The following is a 21,543-nucleotide window of genomic DNA, read 5'->3' on the forward strand; positions in this document are numbered from 1 at the left end:
CTATGAGGCTTTCACAAAACCTATGGAAGATTTTTGCAAGGTGTTCTCTTGGAAGTTTCCCTTAGAGGCTCAAAGGCATCCACATGACACCATTCATGGCTGTTGGGTTTTTCATCAAAGTGCATTGTTTGTAAAATGCAGAGAGAAAGGGGAGTGTCAGAACACCTCTTGGCACATTGCAGAGGGACCAGGGCAGTGGAGCAACGTTCACACTGTGTCACACTGTGCATAAGGAAAGGGGCTGGTGATCCCCTGCAGCCTATTGATCCAGCTTTTCCCCTCCTGAGCACTCTTCTTCTCCCACTTTTGCATTCCTGGGCACCCACCTGGTCCCAGCACATACATCCCCATGGGTGATTCAGAGCATTTTGTTCCAGGTTGTACAGGACGGGGCTCATAATTTGGAAAGCAGTACTTGCAATTGGACTTGGTGCTTCAGAGCTTCTGCCTGGGTTCTTGAGGGGTCCTGTGGCAGGAGGAGCTGACACCCTCTCCTGCTGTGCCAGCCTGGAGGAGGTTTTGCTGCAGAGACTGAACGAAAGCAGCCATTTTTAGTCTCAAATCTTGGAGAATGACTGAGACCTGGGGCAGAATCACAGAAAGGATAAAGGGGCTGGAAAAGGAGCCTCTTTAGAAGTTCGGTCACTTTTGTTTAACAGGCAGAGCCCAACAGAAGGGATCACATGTATGCCTGCCTACATGTATGCTGGTGAGGAGCACTCACCACCTCTGAGTATCCCAGGATCCCTCAGAAAGTCACATCCATGTCTCAGGATGTGAGCTTCTGCAGGAAGGACCCAGCTCTCCTTCCTGGCCTGGCTCACAGATTGTAGCTGTGTCTGAGAAAGACTGCGTGCTGCACCCCACCAAGAGTACAGTTCTGCTGGCCTCCTCTCTCAGCAATCCCTCTGCAGAGCACTGGAATGCCCAGTGCCAGGGATGGGACCCCATGGATGGGGAAGGCAGAGCATCCAACCCATGGTGCTGGGATGAGGTGACAACAGCCCACCCCAGCACTGCAGGAGGCTCAGGGGGTAATAAATTATGCTGGACAAGTTGCCGTCAGCAGAATCCAGGAGGGTTATAAAACCTGAATCTCCTGAGCCTTCAGCTGGGGCTGCAGCTGCAGAGCAGGAAGCAAACAGGATCCCGGCTGGCATTGTGAAAGCAAACACCATAAATCCAAGGAAGTGCTGCGATTGCTGTTTTAGGCACCGGGGAGTTTGGCTCCTGCTCCCCAAAGGTATTTTATTTTCTCTCTAAACAAAAATGAAAACAACAAAAAAACCCCACCCCACAAATGAAAAACCCAAACAAAAAAACCAACTGACCAAACAAAAAATCCACAACTCAAATTTATCACTGGACCAAACTGCATAGGTGCTGCTGTGGACCCTGAGGCGGCTCTGGGATGTGGGCATCTTTCCTTACCCAGCACCCTGAGGATGCTTCAAGTGCCAGAGTACCCAGGGCACCAGGACAGGTGCAGGTAGATGCTGGCTCTTGAGTGATTACCACTCATGAATGCTCACTGCACACCAGACCCTGGGGAGAGGTGAGCAGAGGGGTGAGGATGAGTTAGGCAGTGAGGAGCTGGGAAGGGAAGATGAAGGGCTAGCCAGGGAATGACAGCTGGCTCATGGCAGCCTTCATCCCACAGCTGGCAAGTCAGATGGGATAGCTCACAGAGGCTGGAGTACAGCCCCACCAGCAACGAGATGGTTGGTCCAAAATGGGGACAAAATAGAGGGGATGTGAGAAAAACTTGATGTCACCTTACTCTGCAGACTGGCTGCCTGCTGGATGAAGCTTGATGCTGGTGAAGAAGTGTGGGCTGCAAGGCTTGCTGGCATGCCTTGTGTCTTCCATGGGCTCAGCACCCACACCTTGACTCTTCTCACAAGGGAGGGGTGTTCTGACGCCAGAGGTTAGGCACAGCATTTCACAGGGGCTCTACAACCCTGGTTGGAGGGGTATGTGGGTTCCCTGCCATGGATGAGGACCTGCTGTGGGATGGTGTCTGCAGGTCCTCAGCAAGGGCTCTATGTCCTGGGCAGTCCCATGCTGTAGCTCACTCGGGCTCTCATGCCCTCTTGCCCTCCCTCACATGGTCTCATCCTACCTTGCTCATGCCCATGCTTCATTCCTTTGGCACTTTCCCGGGTCATTTATCATAGCTGTGGCTGCTCTGCTTCAGGCCAGGTTTTAGCGTCAGTGGGTCAGACATGTATCCCTGCTACCCTCAGCCCTGGCGGGGTGCCAGCACCCACCCTGGCTCTCCAGCACCCTGGGTATCTCAGCATAACTGCACTGCAGCCTGTGGCTCTGCCTGGGCTCCCCTCAAAGAAATGTGCCAGGAGGTCACAGGGTGTTTAGGAAAACAGACCTTGGCACTTGCTGGCCATACCAGGAAAATAAAAACATCTGGGCAGGCAACCGCAGACTGACTGCGAGAGGCTGGCACTCCATAAATCCCCTTGAGCAGGTGCTTTGTAGTCGGCACAAGGAAATGAGCATATTATTCAGCTTGGCTTAAACCCCAAAATGTTTCCTGTCCTGTGAGTCAGAAATAACCCTGGGAGATCATTCCTAGGCCACGCAGAAGCCACACCAGCCAAAAAAGTGCCAAGCACTTGTTGGCCTGAGGACTTGTTGGCCGGGGAGGTCAATGGTCCAGGCCCCTTGTTTTGGAGGGGAATTTGCCATGGCAGTGTCATGCCACCAGTGCTGACCTCAGCATATAAATGGCCTGGAACATGCTGAGGATCCACACACCAGACTGGTCCTGGGCACATTGCTTCATTGAGATGCAGGAACGGGGAGAGTCTCAGGAAACCCTGAGGCTTCCTGTGTCCTGGGTGTATCCTGCATCTCTCTGGCCTCACTGTGGTATCAGAAGGAAGGATCCCGCTGCACAGTGTTTCACTGGCACTCACAGGGCCATGCTGAGGTGATACCCTGCTCTAGGGACACTCTGCAGGAAATCCCATAGATGGCTGGTGGGTTCATGGTGGAAGAAACTAACTAGGCATGGGACTGGGACCCCATCAGCCTGAGGATCCCAAAGAAGTTGGAGGGAAAAGCACTTTAGGAGCTGTCCCTGGCTTGGTACAGGCAGCACCCACCTGAAGGGCTTCATGGGTGACACCATTCCTGTCCTGGTGCCCTACAAGGACACTCCTAGGGTCCCACCTTGGGTCTGAGGCACAGAGAAATGTGGGTTCTAGGGGTTCTCCCCAGGGACACACAGGGACAACCCATGTCCTGAACCAGGGAGGTGACACGGCTGCCATATTTATCCATATTTTTCCCTTTAAAATATTTGTCTTTGCTCTGTTTTTTTCATTACTGGCACACCAACTTCAAATCCAAGCAAGGAGGCCTTCAGGCTCCCTGGACAGCGGGAGCATGGGAACCCCATATGTGAAAAGTTCACCCCATATATCTTCACCAGTCCCTGGGTGCTTTGTGCCCACCTGGTCAAAGTCTCTCTGACCTTCTGGAGGTGTTACTCTCCCATTTGGGATGGGGTGGCAATGTGAGCACCAGCAACAGAGACCCAGCAGAACCCTGACTTGCTCTTGAGTAGAAATGTAAGTCCTCAGTGGTGCCTTCTCCATCCCTGCCCTCTTTCCATAGCCTCCAGCAGGAAGGGTCTGCTTTCTGCTAGGCCATCCATGCTAGACTTCCCCATGACCCAGCGCTGTTTGTGCCCTGGCACAGAGCATCTGCTGGACTTCCCCTGTCCCTGGCAGTGATGACCGTGCTGCAGGCACTCACTTGTGACGCCTGCCATGCTCTTTACAGCCACCTCCTGAGGCTGGCAGGTTTCTGGCTCCACTTTCAGCATGGAGGTGAAGGAGCTTGGCAAGGCCCATGGCCTTGTGCTGCTGCACGTCAGGAGGTGGAAAAAAAATTGTCTTCTCTGGGGACCAGGCACTTGTTTATGCTTGCCAGGGGAACATGGAAAAGAAGACTGGGACCTCTGGGGTGCGAGCCCCCCAGGGCTCTGCCCTCAGTTCTCATCATGATCTGGTGCAGTGCTAGGACCAGCATGTGTGTGACGAACAAGTGTGTGAAATCACTTAAAAAAATCACTGGCAAGGGTATCAGCAAAAAACAGGTTTAATATAAAGTGGCAGTACGACAAAGTTTATTGGTGAGATTCGCTCTACCACCTACTAGACAGTTAAGGCACATTGACGAGAAAAAAAAAAGCAACAGACAAAATCCAGGCAATCAAACCAGAAATGAACTGAGAACCATCTAGGGTTGAGTTTGTGCATGCGTGTGTGTGTACATGTGTGTATGTATGTCTGTGTGTGCGTGTGTGTTTGTGTGTTTAGGTGCATATGACAAAAGGATGCTGAGGGCAAGGATAAAAAGGAATATGGCCTAAAAATTTAGCAGCACTCACTCACTTAACACCGCCTAGCTTGTAACTTAACAATTTAACAGAAGAACAACACTTAACAGAAACTAACCTATGTAAATTAAACTTAACAACTTAGCAAAAGAACAACACTTCAGCAGCCTTTAACTTAGCTTATAACTCACAACTTAACCTTACTTACAGCCCTAAGTTACTTAGATCTGGGATACTTAAACATCTAAGAGTGATACTAAACATCTAAGCATTTCTCCTAGATTTGCTATAGCCTATGCACAGGGGCATGCACACAGACAGAAAGACAGTGCAAGTACCTGTGAAAAATTCCCTTCAGAGGTCAGTGAAGGACTCATTTTGGGTGCCTTTGCATCTCCTCAAAGGCGAAGGGTTGAGACTCGGGGAGTGAGGGCATCAGCCCAGGATTCAGTAGTCCTCCAAGTACAGCAGACCTGAGTTTGCTGTCTCTGAGAGGCTCCACTCAGAGGGAGGTTGCTGGCCACAACCTGCTGTGTTCCAGGACAGCTCAAATGGTCGAATTTTGGACCTCTGTTTACAGGGCCGCAAGAGAGTGGGCTTTAGTTGTAACAATGTTTCATCCTTACCACAGTTTCCGCCTGCACTTTCTTTGAATACATGAGAACAGGATGTTCTGCCATTCAGGGAAGAAAAACAGTTGCCAATGCTGTTCATAAAAAACCCATGAGCTCTGTAAGACAGCTGAAGTTCCTGGAGCCAGAGGTATTTCTGATAAACTAAAGAAGAGCTGAGCCCAGGGCCTGTTTTTCAAGGCTGATGTCTAACAAGAACTTCTCAGATCTCAGTGCAGTGAAAAAGGGGGGATGCATCACCATAATGAGTCACCATGGATTCCCATGAACCACCAGAGATAGCCATGTACCACTACAGACCACCAGGACCAGGGTGCTGGGTGCAGCCCAGTGCAAGGGAAGACTGCCATCCCAAGGTGTGGGATGCCAATAAAACTCAGTGTGAGACCATGGAACAGGGAGTGTGCAATGGAGTTAGAAAAACCCTAAGGTATGATACATCTGTATGTATGGTGAATATATGGTGAGAGTATGATCTGTTTATGGGGTGTACAGTGTGTATGGTGTGTGTCTGGTGTGTGTATGACCTGTGTCTGGTGTGTATGCTGTGTGTATGATGTGTGTATGTGTGTGTAAGGTGCATGTATGGTGTCTGTATGGTGTGTATGGTGTGTGTATGGTGTGTACAGTGTGTGTATATGTGTGTAAGGTGTGTGTATGGTGTGTATGGTGTGTGTATGGTGTGTACAGTGTGTGTACGGTATCTGTATGGCGTCTGTATGGTGTGTGTATGGTGTGTATGTGTGGTGTGTATGGTCTGCATGGTGTATGTATGGTGTGTATGGTGTGTGTATGGTGTGTGTATGGTGTGTATGGTGTGTGTATGGTGTGTGTATGGTGTGCATGGTGTGTTTGTATGGTGTGTATGGTGTGTATGGTCTGCATGGTGTGTGTATGGTGTGCGTATGGTGTGTGCGTATGGTGTGTACAGTGTGTGTATGGTGTGTATGGTGTGTATGGTGTGTGTATGGTGTGTATGGTGTGTGTATGGTATGTATGGTGTGTATGGTGTGTGTGTATGGTGTGTATGGTCTGCATGGTGTGTGTATGGTGTGTACAGTGTGTGTACTGTGTCTGCATGGTTTGTATGGTGTGTGTATGGTGTGTATGGTGTGTGTGTATGGTGTGTGTGGTCTGCATGGTGTGTGTATGGTGTGTGTATGGTGTGTGTGTATGGTGTGTATGTATGGTGTGTATGGTGTGTGTGGTCTGCATGGTGTGTGTATGGTGTGTGTATGGTGTGTATGGTGTGTGTATGGTGTGTATGGTGTGTATGGTGTGTATGTATGGTGTGTATGGTGTGTATGGTGTATGGTGTATGGTGTATGTGGTCTGCATGGTGTGTGTATGGTGTGTATGGTGTGTACAGTGTGTGTATGGTGTGTATGGTCTGCATGGTGTGTGTATGGTGTGTATGGTGTGTGTATGGTGTGTACAGTGTGTGTACGGTGTCTGTATGGTGTATGTTTGGTGTGTGTACAGTGTGTATATGGTGTGTACGGTGTGTGTGTGGTGTGTATGGTGTGTATGGTGTCCAGTGTGTGTGTATGATGTGTGTACGGTGTGTTTATGGCGTGCATGGTTTGTGTATGGTGTGTGTACAGTGAGTGTACGGTGTCTGTATGGTGTGTGTCTGCTCCTTGTGCAGTGCCGTGTGGTGCCGGTTCGGTGTAGGTGCAGTGTCATTGTGGTGCCGGTGCGGTGCCGGTGCGGTGTCGGTGCGGATGCGTGTCCCCGGGGCGGTGGCTGGGCCCCCTCTGGTGGCTCACACGCGCACACACGGGGTGCCTCCGCACCCACGTTCCCCGTCACGGGCATCTCACGCACTCCATCCCTCCAGCAGCGAATCCCCACCGGCTCCTCCCTCGTTCCCTCCACTCCCTCTGTTGTCTTCGCCGTATCTCTATCGTTCCTCGGCAGGCGGCATCCCGCCTGCCGCCGGTCCTGCGGGAGCAGCACCACCTCACGGAGAGGTGGTGGCGGAGGCTTTTCCCGCTTAGTCTGTTGCCAGCCCCTCCGTGTCCCTTTTGCCCCCTGCCTGTGCCACCGGAGGCTCAGGACAGGAGCCACGGGGCTGAGCTGGGGGCATCTGCCGGGTGCGCAGTCTGCGGTCTCCAGCGGGACCATCACCACTCCACCACGTCCAGCTCCACACTCCGTGGGGAAGTTCTTCCAGACCTTTCCAGCTTCTCATTTCTGGATGTAATCGCTATCGGTTGGATTTCACTGTCCTTCGGCTCAGGCACCTCAGCCAGCTCCGTACCGCACTAGACCGAGATATTTATAGCCGGCAATGCAATCCGTTCGTCTGGGGTTGTGCCGGGCTGGGCGAGACGAGCTCCGTGACCCCGAGACGCGAGGCACGCATCACTCGCTGTGGGAACACCGGCAGTGTGAATGGTAGGGGCAATGAGCGGTGCTGTGATTCCCAGTAGCCCCAAAGGTGCCGGGACACCCTGTGGTGCCATGCCCGCCGTGTTGCTCTGCTCTGGTGGCCTACCCCAAAATCGCGGGAGGCGACAGCGACACCCTGCCCGCCTCTCAGCGCAGCATCCCTCACGCATCTGAGCCACACAGGACGTGGAAGGGCCAGTGACACCGGCAAGATCTGCGGGGCCACCGTGCAGCCAGTGCGCTCGGCCCGTGCTCCCACACGCAATCATCCCGCCCCTACTGCTCTGAGCCGTGGGGCAGGGGCGGGCACCACCCCCAACGCCCCCCTCCAGTCTCTATCGCCCCCCACCCCCGCCCGACGGGAGCAGGCAGCAGGCTGGGAATGCCAGGAATGCACTGCAGGCATGCTGCCCCCGCCGAGCCCCCCTTGCCCCACCGAAGAGCCCTGCAAACAAAGGCACGGCACCTCTGTGAGTCCCCTGGCTGGGCGGCCCCCCATGGCAGCCCGTGACATCCCCTTAGGTCCTTCCCAAATCCCCGGGAGTACCGGCAGCCCTGCTCTGCCGGCGTTATCCCAGCCTCACTGCTCCATGGGTGCTTGTGGAAGGCTCATTGCCCCTATGGGGCAGACCTTGCGCCCCGAGCGTTCCCCTGCGCTCCACTTGTAAGCGTCCTACCCCACGACGCCACAGGTCCGTGTCCCATAGCAGAGGGGCTGAAGCCCCAAAAGCTGCAGTGGTGACAGGCCCATTGCATCCAGACCCCTGCCATCCCCTGCCCTTAGCTCCCCCTGTCCCGTCAGGTCTTCAGTCTGCCAGGTCCCTGTGGCACGGGTCCCAGTGCACCCTCCACTACTGGGGAGACACACTAGGTGTCAGGGACGTCTGGTTCCCTAGGATATCCCATTTTTCAGGGTCCAGCTCCCCAGGTGCCTCCCTGCATCCCAAATTCCCGAGGATATCTCCAAATTCCTCCCCCTTCCTCCACGGGAGATAACCCACGGCCAAAGCACTGGAAGCCCTCACAAGGGAGGCAGCTAGACCCCGGGCAACCGTTCCTCAGAGCCTGATTCCTCCTTTATCCCACAGCTTAAGACCTCCCAAAAATCCCTTCTGAGGACACTCACACCCAAGATATTCCCTCCCTTTCTAGCTGGCTGTACCCCACATCCCTTCACATCCTTGCACCCCTCCCCAGGGCAGTCCTTTGCTCCGTCATGCACATCCCCCGCGCCCCACTGACCTCCCCAAACCCAGGGGACCCCCAGCATGAGACAACCCCTCCCCAGTCCCTAGAACTTGGGGTATCCTAGAACTCGGACGCTCTCTCACTGCAGCTCCCCGAGCCCAGGTACCTCATTCTCAATCCCCCACCCAGTGGGGGCACTCCAAACCCCAGTGCTATCTCCCCGATTTCCCTCACGGACTCTAGATCCCACGTACCCTCTCTTCAATCCCTGCCCACCGGGAGCCGCCGTCTCTCGGGACTTCCTGCCCTTAATCCCCCGACGGGGCCTCCCGGAGCCCGCCCCCAACCCCTCCACCCAGAAGCCGAGCACCCCGATCCCCCGCTCCAAACAGACGCCCTCTTCTCCTATTCCCCCTCAGTGCAACTCACCGGAACCAAAGTACACCTCCCTCGGTCCCCTACCCGCTGGAGAGACCCCGAACACGGATGCCCCTCCCTACCTCCCCTCCCGGAACCCCCAAAACACAGGCACCCCCTCTTCAGTCCCTGCCTACTAGGGGCCGCCGGACCCGGGGACCGCGCTCTCCAACCCCCCCGCTGGCGATCCCGTAGCCCTTCGTCAACCTGTGAGCCGGAGACGCCGAGTACCCCGCCATGCCCCCACCACCCCAGCCAGCGCCCCGCTCCCCGCTAGCCCCACCCCTGACCCCCCCTCTCCGGGGACACCGCCCCCCGCCCCGCCGCGTGCCGCCCATCCCCGTGCCCGTCCGGCCGGGCGGGGACCGGCGGCGCCGCCCCCCCGGGGGAGGGCGGTCGGTGGCGGTCGGCGGGGCGGGGGCGCGGCGGGGGCGCCGGAGCGGCGGGCGGCGGCCGGGGCGGAGGAGCCAGCGCGGCCCATGGCTCCGCCGCTGCCGCTGCCGCTGCTGGCGCTGCTGCTGCTGCCGCCCGTGCCGACGGGCGCGGGGCGGCGGGCGGCGACCCCCGACGGGACGCCCGCCAACTTGACGGTGGCGGTGGTGCTGCCGGAGCGCAACGTGAGCTACGCGTGGGCTTGGCCGCGCGTGGGTCCGGCGCTCAGCCTGGCGCTGGAAGCGCTGGAGCGGGGCGAGCCGCCGCTGCTGCCGCGGCCCTTCTCGGTGCGCGTCGAGTTCATGAGCTCGGAGCTGGAGGGCGCCTGCTCCGAGTACGTGGCACCGCTCAACGCCGTGGACCTGAAGCTCTACCACGACCCCGACGTGCTGTTCGGGCCGGGCTGCGTGTACCCCGCCGCCTCCGTGGGGCGCTTCGCCTCTCACTGGCGGCTGCCCCTCATCACCGGCGGGGCGGTGGCCGCGGGTTTCAGCCGCAAACGGGAGCACTACAGCACGACGGTGCGCACCGGGCCCTCGGCACCCAAACTGGGCGCCTTCGTCTCCCACCTCCACGCGCACTTCAACTGGAGCGCCCGCGCCGTGCTCCTCTACGTGGACCGCAAGACCGACGACCGACCCTACTACTTCACCGTAGAGGGTGTCTACCAGGAGCTGCAGGATGGCAACAACCTCACCGTCACCGTCCACATCTACTCCCCCGAGGAGGGCGGCCCCGACACCGCCGTCCACTTCATAAAAGCCAACGGGCGCGGTGCGTGGGGTGGCGCGGCGTGGGGTGCGGGGGGGGCACGATGACCGCGGGCGGGATCAGGCTGGGCGCCCGAGGAGCGGGGGCGGTGGTGTGGGAGTGGGAGGAGGAAGGGAGAACAGAGGGGGCTCCCCTCGGGAGATCTGCGTAGGGCCCCGAGGAGGGGAGGCAAAACCCTCTGTGGGGCACAGCGAGGGGCTGAGGGTGCAACGGGGTCCGTGTGGGGGACGGTGGGGGGGCATTGGACCCGTCTGGGGCACAGCAGGGGGACGGATGGGGTGCAGCAAGGGGACTGGGGTACTGTGGACAACACGTAGAGCACAGCAAGGGGTTAAGGGAGAAGCAGGACCCATCTGGGGCACAGAGAGGCAATGGGGATACAGTGGGACCGCTGGAGGACGCAGCAAAGGACTGAGAACACGGTGGGATGCACGTGTGGCACAAAAAGGGTCCAGGGGTGGCAGTGGGACGTGTCTGGGGCACACCAGAGGGTCAGGGGGCAGTGGAGGTCCACATAGGGTACAGCAAATGTCAGAGAGGGCAGTGGGATACACATGGGGCACAGCAAGGGGGTGAGAATGCAGCGTGATCAACAGCAACAGTCCAAGGAGATGCTGGCACCTCTGCAGGGCACCATGGGGGTCTGAGGACACAGTGTGACTTGTGAGGGGTTGAAAGCAAAATGGTACCCATGTGAGGCATGGCAAGGGACCAAGGAACTGGTGGGACTCGTGGGGTGCACCAGGGAATGGGCAGAGGGACACCTGTGGTAGGGCATGGTGAAGGGCCAAAGGAAGAGTGGGACCCCTGTGGAGCACAAGGAGGGGCTGGAGGCACAGTGGGGCCCGTGTGGGGCGTGAGAAAGGGCTGAGGACAAAGTGGGACCCATGTGGGGCACAGGCAGGTGTGGGCAAAATGGGCTCTGTGTGGGGTGCAATGAGGATTGACTGCATTTTGTCACAGTGGGGCTGGAGGAGCAGCAGGACCTGCACAGGAGGTGAGTTCACAGAGGACAAGACAGGACCTGATCCCTTCTCCAGGCCAAACCCTGTGCCAGCAGGGGTGCCAGGATGCAGCAGGAGGAGGGGGCACAATGTCTCCCTCCCAGGACCCCAGCCAGGTCAACCTTTGCCAGCAAGAGCTGGGGCAGACCCCCAGCTTGGAGGGACACATGCTATGAGGGGCAGCCCGTGGGACCACCCCACCCTCTCTGTTAGGAGGATCAGGGTGACCCAGGCATGTCCTTGGAGGCCGAAGGTGATGGAGTGGATGTGCCTCTCTGAAGGACAGCATCAGCTGTGGTTACATACCTAGAGAACCGTGGTGCCAACGTACCCAGGTGGCCGTGCCGTGCTCAGGCAGAGCCCCCCAGGCTGGCACCTGGGCACCCCAGGCTGTGCTTGCCCCTGCTGCACCCACAGGATGGGGCTGTGATAACTCCACCCTGCTGATGGAGGGATAAATCAATTTGGTGCCTTGTGAGTGCCCCAGGAGAGCAGCTATATTGGGAGCAGGAGGAAATGGAGGGGCTTACAGAGGCAGCTGGAGAGCAAGGGCAGTCTGATGCTCTTTCATTATTGATGAGCAGGGTGTATCAATCCTGGAGTCAGCCACACTGCAATGCTTCTTAATGGATTCTGAGATGCTGTGTCATTAGGAAGGACATCTAGCCAGGGTAAGTGGAGCCAGATGGGCCAGCAGGACTTGTCTCCAAGGCTGGGCAGGACCAGGCTGCAGGGGGGAGGTGCTTTGGGGTGCTGGACTGGGTTCCTATCAGGACTGAGGCCAGTCAGACTGAGTCCATGGAGTGAGCATCCCATGGCTGCCCCACTGGGATGGGAGCTCTTGCATGTGCCATCACCAGCCATGCAGTTTGGAGCTTCTTATAGGATGAGGGCAGAGGACTCTGCAGGGAGAAGGGCTGAAATCAGTGATTCCCATCAACGTTTCCATCTCGGTGCCATAAATCATCACGATGGGAATCAATTCCTCCTGGTGCAGGCAGGGGGTCTGGTGCCTGCCGGGGGAGAAGGCCAGGCATGAACAGAGAGCTGAGGGCTTTCTAAGCTGGGGTCATAGTATCACAGAACCATGGAAAGTCTTGGGTTGGAAGGGACCTGAAAGATTATTTATTTCCATTTCCCCTGCGAGGATCTGGGCCTCTCTGGCCACACCTCAGAGATGGTGCCAGGGTGTGGGGCTGAGTGGGGCTGAGTGCTTGGCCCCACAGAGGTGGGTGCTCAGAGCTCGACATAGGTCCTTTCTTACCTAAGGTGTGTGGGGCAAGGAGTGGGGACTTGCGAGGTTGTCCCAGGGATTTGGACCCCTGCATGGAATGGTGTGGAGATGGAGGCAGGGTCTTCAGCTGCATCCATGGTCATGACCTGCAATAACACCATGTATCATCCCTCTTGGCATCACCTTCCTTCTCCCTAGTCGTAGGCAGGAGTTTGGTAAACATTTCCTAGAGAAAGCCATTTTCCTGCCCCTCTGTGCATCCCTAACACTGCTGGTTCTTGACATCCACAGATCAGATGAATGGGCACGAGGGGGGGTGGGGTTGCCCCTCTCTCTGGTGCCTGGGCGACGTGCAGGAGCCCACGTCTCTCTAGCCATTTGCAAAAGCACTGATATAATTAGAGCTGTGGTTGAGGGAATTACCGGAGCATTTGCCTGTAAAAAGCCCAGGTGCCCTGCCTGGGGAGATGGCTGGGTGGTGCTGCTGGAGGGGATTGCATTTGGCCCTCACCCCCACCCTCTCCCTGGGCTAGGGCAACAGCCTCTGCACTGTAGTGCCCTGTGCTGGTAGGACTGCTTGAAACTGGGATTTTCTGCCTGAACCCGGGATTTACCCTCATGTCAGGGTTATCCTCCATCATGCACGGGTCAAGCAGTGTTCTGCCACCTCATCTTCATGCTTGTGGTCCTTGTCCCTTCCCTGGGACCTGGCACTCTGCCACTTATGCCAGAGACGCCTGCAACTTTTGCCAGATAAATGTCAGGGGCCTGGATGCAATCTAACCTTGCAGAACTTCATTCCCCTTGTCCTGGGTGATGCTGAGGCTGCCTTTGGCTATTTGCCGGCCCCTGGGGTGTGCGTGAGCCCCCTAAGGCGCTGCTGGCTCTGCAGGAAGCTGCCAGCTGGAGGCAGCTGCCTGCCTCAGGGGGAGCCCCAAGCACCGACCCTTCCTTCTCACAGCTCATGCGACCTGTCCCCAGGGAGCTGTCTAGGCGCCGTCCATCCCCTTGCTTGGTGGCCTTTGACCAGGCAGGCTTCTGCTGCTGCTGCCGCTGCCGCCGCAGGGGCTGGCTGCCTGCAGTGTCCCACCATCTGCCACCAGCTGTTGTGGCTCCCCAGCCCCTGTGGCTCCCTTTCCTTGGCGCCTGAAGTGGGATGGGGACGGTCCCGTCTATGTCCTTGGGGGGAACCCTCAGGCTCTGCATGTTGGGGAGGTGCTGAGCTGTCCATCCTGGAAGAGAAATTTGGGGACATTTCTTGATGCAGGACTAGTGAAGTGGGGAAGCCAAGAGTGTTTATTTGAAGTATTGCAGCATTCAGAGGGAACCATTTCAAACCCTGAAACAGGCTTTTGCTCACACACAGCCCACGGTGCTGTGATTTCCCTCTCCCCCGTGCCCAGGAGCAGCTCCCCACATTGCTATGGATTCCATGCACTCAAGCTGCCTGTGCTGGGTCTCTTCTCCCACCTGTGGGCTTCTTCACTGCCCCCGTGGATGACCCTGCCAGCCCTGCTGCCCACATGGCTGGGTGCATGCCTGGCTGGGTGCCTTCCAGCAGCAGAGACCCCTTCCCCCTTCCTTGCTGTCCCCAGCCCCGCCACTCCCCGCGTCCAGCCGGGGCGCTGGGCCCCATGCAGCAGAGCTGTGTGTCGGGGCCAGCGCCCAAGCGTGACATTCCTCCAGCACCCGCTGCCGCCGCCTCCTCCGTTGCTCAATCCCGGGTTCCCAGCCAGACTGGCTGGAGCAGGGGCCCTGGTTTTCCGGGGGGAGGGAGGAGGCAGTGTCAGGATCCTCAGCAAGGGCACGGAGGGCCCCTGCTCGGGGGGGTTCGGACACTTTCAGGCACCCGTCCTCACCGCCCGTGATGGCCTGTGCCAGCCACGTGCCGGCCCCACAAAGCACTTGAGTGGGCATCCCATGGGGGCTGACTGAGCCCCCAGCAGAGGGTGGGGACAGGCGAGATGGCCCGATGGAGCCCGGGCACCCCCTTGCCGTGTGGGTCACACCGGCAAGATGCTCTGTTTCCAATTAGCGGCCGCGGAAGGTGCTGGAATCTGGGAACCTGCACATTCCTGCCACACGGACAGCCGGCCACGAACCCAAACATGGGTTTGTCCCATTCCATGGCTCGGGTTCCCCGGGGGCCTCTGGCGCGCGGCTCCAGTGCCTCTTCCAGCCCCCCCGATTCCGCGGCTAGGGCTGGCACGGAGCAGCCGGGAAACGGATGCAGGGGGAGACATCCTTTGGCTGGCTTTTGCTGGATCAGGGTGTGTGGGGTCTGTGCTTGGGGCATCCACCTCATGATTTTGAGAAAGTTTTTCCCTGTTCTCCTCTCCCCTTTCAGTTCGAAGTGACTGATGGGGCAAGAGTGGGTCTGTGCCAGCAAGGGCCGTGAGTCTGGCCATGGGTCGCAGGGAGGCGGTGAGCCAAGCACTGCTGCATCTGCCTGCTCCATCCCGCTCCGCAGCCACCGAGTGCTCCCGCAGCTGCTCTGCCCCACCTACCCCATTCCTGGCTGTGGGCCTGGGGTACAGTGGGGTGTCCCTGCCCCACTGAAGCCCCTGCCTCTCTCTGGCAGTGGTGTATCTCTGTGGGCCGCCAGAGATGTTGCGGCAGATCATGCAGCTGGCGCAACAGGAGAACCTCACCAATGGCGACTATGTCTTCTTCTACCTGGATGTCTTTGGGGAGAGCCTGCGGGGCGACTCTGCCCGTGACTCCTTCAAGCCCTGGCAGGAGAGCCCCGGCCAGGACTCAGGGCTGCGTGAGGCTTTCCAGGTGAGCTGTGCCCACCTGCCTGGTGACAGAAACTTTCCCAGCCTGGCTCCGGTGTGTGAACCAGGGTGCTGTGCTTGGTTGCAGATGGTGCTGGTGATCACCTACTACGAGCCCCAAAACCCTGAGTACCAGCATTTCCAAACGCAGCTCATCCTGCGAGCTAAGCAGAAATTTGGGGTGCAGCTCAACTACTCTCTGGTGAGTGAGTCCCCCTGCACACTGGGGTTGTGGGGTCCTTTTACATGGGTCTGAGGCACCTCACCAGGATGCAGAGGGTGGGACACAGCCACAGACAGTGCCAGAGGGGTCATCCCTGGTGGGAACAGCCACAGGGACTGCCATCCCGGCAGAGTGCATGTTTGCCCCAGAGGGGTTATGGGGCTGTGGGTGGGTATGTGGTCCTGGTGTGAGGGTTCTGGGATGCTCCTGTGTGTGTGGCTGTGGGTGTGCTCAGATTCCCCCTGGCAGATGAACCTGGTGGCGGGGTGTTTCTATGATGGGATGCTGCTGTATGCCATGGTGCTGAATGAGACTCTGCGCGAGGGAGGCTCCAAGAAAAACGCCACCCACATCATCGAGAAGATGCGGGACCGCAAGTTCCAGGGTAACACTGGGATGGGGGCAGCTGGGTAGTGGGGGCAGTGGAACTCAGTCCCCTTCCCACCTGCCTCTTAATTTTCCCACAGGTGTGACAGGGCTTGTGAGCATGGACAGCAACAATGACCGGGACACTGACTTCAACCTATGGGCCATGAGCGACCCCAAGACCGGGAAGTATGAGGTGGGGGCCAGCACCAGGTCCCCCTGGCTGGGGTTGGGGGATTGGGTGGTGGGGTCTGGGGGTGGCCTCATCTCTCTCTCTGCCTTAGGTGGTGGGACACTACTCAGGTGTGGAGAAGCAAATCCACTGGCTGGGACGACCCATCCCCTGGGTGAAGGGGGCTCCCCCCTTGGACAACCCTCCCTGTGTCTTTGATGTGGATGACCCCTCCTGTGATAAAAGTGGGTGTCCTGGGTCCCCACATCCCTTGGACCACAGCAAGCTTCCATTTGGGTTCATGTCAGTCTGGCCATCATAGCCACATGGGCCACCCTGACATGTCCTCTCCTGCCTGCAGCCCCCCTCTCTATGCTGGCCATCGTGGCTTTGGGCACTGGTCTCACCTTTGTCATGTTTGGCATCTCCAGCTTCCTCATCTTCAGGTCAGTCAGGACTGGGGGAACATCTGTCTGATGGGCAGGCAGGCAGGGCAGGGGCTGGGGGCCTGACCCCTCTGTGTCCTCCAGGAAGCTGATGCTGGAGAAGGAGCTTGCCAGCATGCTCTGGAGGATACGCTGGGATGAGCTGCAGTTTGGAAGTCCTGAGCGGTACCACAAGGCAGCAGGCAGCCGTCTCACTTTGTCCCTGGTGAGAGGAGCCATCCCTCAGGCACCACCCTGCCCCTGTGCTGCCCTCCCTTCCTGCATGACACCCCTCCCTGCTGATCCCTTACATGGCCCTGTTTCCTACAGAGCCATAGCCTCACTGCGTCTCTCCTCAACACAGCCTTTCATCCTTACATAGCTCTCCATTCCCTTTAGAGACTTACTCCAACCATCCCGGGCATGACTTTCGATTCCCTGCAGAACCACCGTAGATCCATCCTCTGTGTAGCACCATACTTCATCAAGCCCCGACATTGCCCTCCAACCCCTACACAGACATACCTTATCCATGTCCTGCACTCCGTGCAGTGTACCATGCCTCGTCCCGGAGTCTTCACCTTTACTACAGAGCATGCAGAGCTTGTCTGGACTCTTAGAGCCCATGCTGCACCATCCCCTGCACACCCTGGATGTCCCTGCCCTGCTCCATTGGTGTGGGCTATCCCTCCATCCCAGGGTTCCTCTCCCTAATCTCCTCCTTCCCGCAGCGTGGCTCCAGCTATGGCTCCCTGATGACCACCCATGGCAAGTACCAGATCTTCGCCAACACCGGCCACTTCAAGGTCAGTGCAGCAGGCAGGGAGCTGAGCCCTTCCCCTGAAATGCCCCAGCTCTCTTGTGCTCCCCATTGGCTGCATCCCCATCCAGCAGGATGCTGGCTGTTTCCTCCCCTTCGCAAATTCATCCAGTGGACATTTACCTTTTCCCCTTCCCAAACACCCCAGGGCAACGTTGTGGCCATTAAGCACATCAACAAGAAGCGCATCGAGTTGACGCGGCAGGTGCTCTTTGAGCTAAAGCATGTAGGTTTGGGGTCTGGGCTAGGGTGGGTGACCTGCTTGGGGTGCAGGGATTTGTCCTGGGCATGTGGAAGGCGAGCAGGAGCAGCAGCTCATGCCCTTTGACCTCAAGACTGTCTTGGGTCCACTTCAACCTGCAGATGCGAGACATCCAGTTCAACCACCTGACACGTTTCATCGGGGCATGCATCGACCCCCCCAACATCTGCATCATCACCGAGTACTGCCCACGGGGCAGCTTGCAGGTAGCGGGGCTTGGGGGCACTGTGGGTGACACTTAGATATTCCTGGTGACCCAGCTGGGCTGGGCACTGTGGACAGGGCTGTGGATGCTGGTGGCCACCTGAGCCCTCCCTATAAGGTTGACAGCGGAGCTGTCCAAGCAGGTGTCAGAGGCCAGTGAAGGGGTGGGAGTGGGTGCTGCAACCCCCCCCAGCTGAGCACTTGGTGAGGCTGCCATCACCATAACCTGGGTGCTTGGTGAAGTCTACTCAATGTGCTACCCCAGGATGTCCTGGAGAATGAGAGCATCAACCTGGACTGGATGTTTCGCTACTCCCTCATCAATGACATTGTCAAGGTACCCAGCTGAGGGGTGTGAGGGGATGGGGGAGGTGCCTGAGAGATATGAGCTTCACTGTGTCCATCTGTCTCAGGGAATGGCCTTCCTGCACAATAGCATCATTGGCCATCATGGCAGCCTCAAGTCATCCAACTGTGTGGTGGACAGCCGCTTTGTGCTGAAGATCACCGACTATGGCCTGGCCAGCTTCCGTTCGCCCAGCGACAACGAGGACACGCATGCGCTCTATGCCAGTGAGTGCCTACCTGGGAGGACTAGGGGAATGGGGTGACCCTGTCTCACTGCTCCATTGCTTTGTCCCACCAGAGAAGCTGTGGACAGCCCCAGAGCTGCTGCAGAAGGGGCACCTGCCCACCCCGGGCATGCAGAAAGCTGATGTCTACAGCTTCGGCATCATCGTGCAGGAGGTTGCTTTGCGCAATGGTCCCTTCTACATTGAGGGCATGGACCTGAGCCCTAAAGGTGAGGATGGAGAGCACGTGTGTGGAGGTTTTGCCCCACCACGGAGGTGTGGTGCTCACTGTTGGCCACACCCCGGCAGAGATTGTGCAGAAGGTGCGTAACAGCCAGAAGCCCTTTTTCCGCCCCTCCATCGACATCGGGGTGCACAGCGAGGAGCTGGCAGTGCTGATGGAACGCTGCTGGGCACAGGAGCCAGCTGAGCGCCCTGACTTCAGTCAGATCAAGATCTTCATCCGCAGATTCAACAAGTGGGTGGTTGGCGTGCAGGGATGGTGGCCCTGGGTGGGAGAGAGGACAGCCATGGGGGTGGTGGTTGGGAGGCACCTCTTCCCACAGTGCCAGCTGACTCTACCCCAGCAGGGAGGGAAGCACCAGCATCCTGGACAACCTGCTGTCGCGCATGGAGCAGTATGCCAACAACCTAGAGAAGCTGGTTGAAGAGAGGACACAGGCCTACCTGGAGGAGAAGCGCAAAGCAGAGAACCTCCTCTACCAGATTCTGCCCCAGTGAGAGGGGGACACAAGGGGGTGCGTGGGTCTGAGGGTTTGCATGGGTTCCGCATGCACCTAGTGCTGTGCAAGCATGGGGTCCCTTGCCAGCTTTCCATGCTGGTGTGGGGCAGGGGTTGCAGGGGGAACAGCAGGTTTGGAGTGGAGCTCACCACTCTCCTTGCCAGTTCTGTGGCAGAGCAGCTGAAGCGTGGAGAGACAGTGCGGGCTGAGGCTTTCGACAGTGTCACCATCTACTTCAGTGACATCGTTGGCTTCACCGCCCTCTCGGCAGAGAGCACTCCCATGCAAGTGAGAGCGGGACTTGGGGAGCAGCACCTCTGTGGGGCTGGTGGAGGTCTCACTCCCTGGCAGTGCCATCCCTGGGGTTGGGGGGACATGCCCACTCCCGGATGCACACACACCCTTGTTCCATCCAGGTTGTGATGCTGCTGAATGATCTCTACACTTGCTTTGATGCCATTATCGACAATTTTGACGTCTACAAGGTGAGTGGCATGGTGAGCAAGCACAGTCCCCCAAAGTGAGGCAGGCAGCAAGGAGCCCAGGTTGTACCTGTCCCCCTGCCCTGACAGGTGGAGACCATTGGGGATGCCTACATGGTGGTCTCGGGGCTGCCAGTGCGCAACGGGAAGCTCCATGCCCGTGAGATTGTCCGCATGGCCCTGGCACTGCTCGAGGCTGTCAAAACCTTCAAGATCCGTCACCGTCCCAACGACCAGCTCCACCTGCGCATCGGCATACACACCGGTGAGCCCCCACACCAGCCAGCTGGGGTGTGCTCGCCCACCCACCCACCTGCCCACCCTGCAGCATCCCACAGAGTGCCTCTGTGCCTGCAGGTCCTGTGTGCGCTGGAGTGGTGGGTCTGAAGATGCCACGGTACTGCCTCTTTGGGGACACGGTGAACACCGCATCCCGCATGGAATCCAATGGCCAGGGTAAGCTATGGGGCTGGTAGCTGAGGACCAGAGCCATGGGGTGTGTCCCATTCCTGTGGCACCCAGCCATGTCTCTCTTGCCCCTCTGTGCTACTCAGCCCTGAAGATCCACGTCTCATCTGCCACCAAAGAAGTCCTGGATGAGTTTGGCTGCTTTGAGCTGGAGTTGCGTGGTGATGTAGAAATGAAGGTGAGGGCACAGTGATGCTGGTGGGGTACCAGCCCTTCCAACCACAGGGGAATGTGGTGGGGAGGTGGGTTGGGGCTGGATGACACCCATGACGCAGCCCCAGGGGTGGGCAGGGTCTAACTTGCTCACCTCTGCCTCCAGGGCAAGGGAAAGATGCGGACATACTGGCTGCTGGGAGAGAGGAAAGACCCTTAAGTCATGTAAGCCCAGTGGCTGTGGCAGAGCCACCAGTTCAATGGGGCCACCCGTGCTTTCCGGTGCCCCAGGGTGCACCGGCACCACCTCCCCCACCCCCCAATCACTGCATCCACCTGCCTCTGTAGCCCCCCTGCTTCAGCAGGGCCTGGGCAAGGTGGGGCAGCGGCCACAGCACCGTCTGCCCCCCTCCATCAGCACCAGCAAAGCCTACCTTCCCCACAGCCTGTGCTGGAGTGGGGTAACCAGCCCTGTTCCAGCCCAAGGGATCACCCACCCTCTGAGATCAGCCATCCCTGCCCTCTCCCCTGTGGCTCAGCTGGCTCTGAGCTTCTCCGGGGCCTGGCTGCCCCGCAGGGCACTTTGCCGTCTCTTTTCAGTACCTGGCCCCCAGCAGAAGTCATGCCCATGTCAACGTCTCCCTGGGGTGGGGGGAGAAATGGGGATTCCTGCCAAGACTGACTCCTTGGCCAGGTCAGGCTTCAATGCCGCAGCTCCCCCCCTCCCCAGTCTCCCCTTCCCCTGTATATAACCCCATCGGGTCATGTAAATACCCATCCCTCCTCCAGGTGTAAATATAGGACTCACTGCAACTATTTTGTTGAAATACAAACTTCCCCAGATCCATCTGTTCTGTGGCCTCTACTTCACTCTGCCCCAGCATGCCAAGTGGGGAGGGAGGCTGGCAGGACCCCAATATGAAACTCAGCCTAGGCTGGCGACAGCTGCCTCAAACATCCCGAGAGATTGTATCCCAGGGGTCTGTCTGTGGTGTGGGCTGGGGTGTAGGCATGGGGAGCCAGTGCTGGGCGGTCACAGCAGCGGCTGTTGAGGGCTTGGGCGGTGCTGGAGAAGGCAGGGCTGCCATGGGTTTGTTTTGGCGTGAGGACTGCAATGCGTTCCTCTGAGCTCATGCTCTGGCCGCCCCACTGCCGCCGCCTCTTACTGGAACACACCTGTGCCTGGGGACTGGAACAACGGCTGCGTGTCACCCACTGTTTGAGCTGGGGGGGGACATGTCCCAGGGGATGGGGCTGTGCCAGGGGCTCTCCCTCCATCCCTAAGGAGATCTTGGGACCACAGTGTGTTTTGGGTCTACAGCAACTTGCAATAGGGCAGAAGGTTTCCCATTTTGCTTCATGGTCTCACAGGAATTGAGATCTCAGGGACACAGTGCTCCCCCTCCGAACATCCAGCTTGAGGACAGCCTTGGGGTGG

The 21,543-nt window shown here is 58.1% G+C and overlaps 1 protein-coding gene across 1 annotated transcript; it reads left to right on the plus strand.

Moving 5' to 3' along the window:
- The first annotated feature begins 9,476 nt into the window (after positions 1-9,476).
- On the plus strand, positions 9,477-20,916 carry NPR2 (natriuretic peptide receptor 2). The gene is made up of 22 exons (XM_040090669.2): positions 9,477-10,203; positions 15,020-15,219; positions 15,304-15,417; positions 15,688-15,823; positions 15,906-16,000; positions 16,089-16,221; positions 16,338-16,422; positions 16,507-16,627; positions 17,133-17,207; positions 17,370-17,447; positions 17,585-17,689; positions 17,953-18,024; positions 18,101-18,260; positions 18,334-18,489; positions 18,569-18,737; positions 18,850-18,996; positions 19,167-19,290; positions 19,419-19,487; positions 19,575-19,749; positions 19,842-19,940; positions 20,039-20,130; positions 20,272-20,916. Exons 1-22 carry the CDS (start codon positions 9,477-9,479, stop codon positions 20,323-20,325), a joined length of 3,186 nt encoding a protein of 1,061 aa, XP_039946603.1. The 3' UTR covers positions 20,326-20,916.
- The last annotated feature ends 627 nt before the right edge of the window (positions 20,917-21,543 follow it).

Source organism: Hirundo rustica, chromosome Z (assembly GCF_015227805.2).
Source record: "Hirundo rustica isolate bHirRus1 chromosome Z, bHirRus1.pri.v3, whole genome shotgun sequence".
Taxonomy (NCBI): domain Eukaryota; kingdom Metazoa; phylum Chordata; class Aves; order Passeriformes; family Hirundinidae; genus Hirundo; species Hirundo rustica.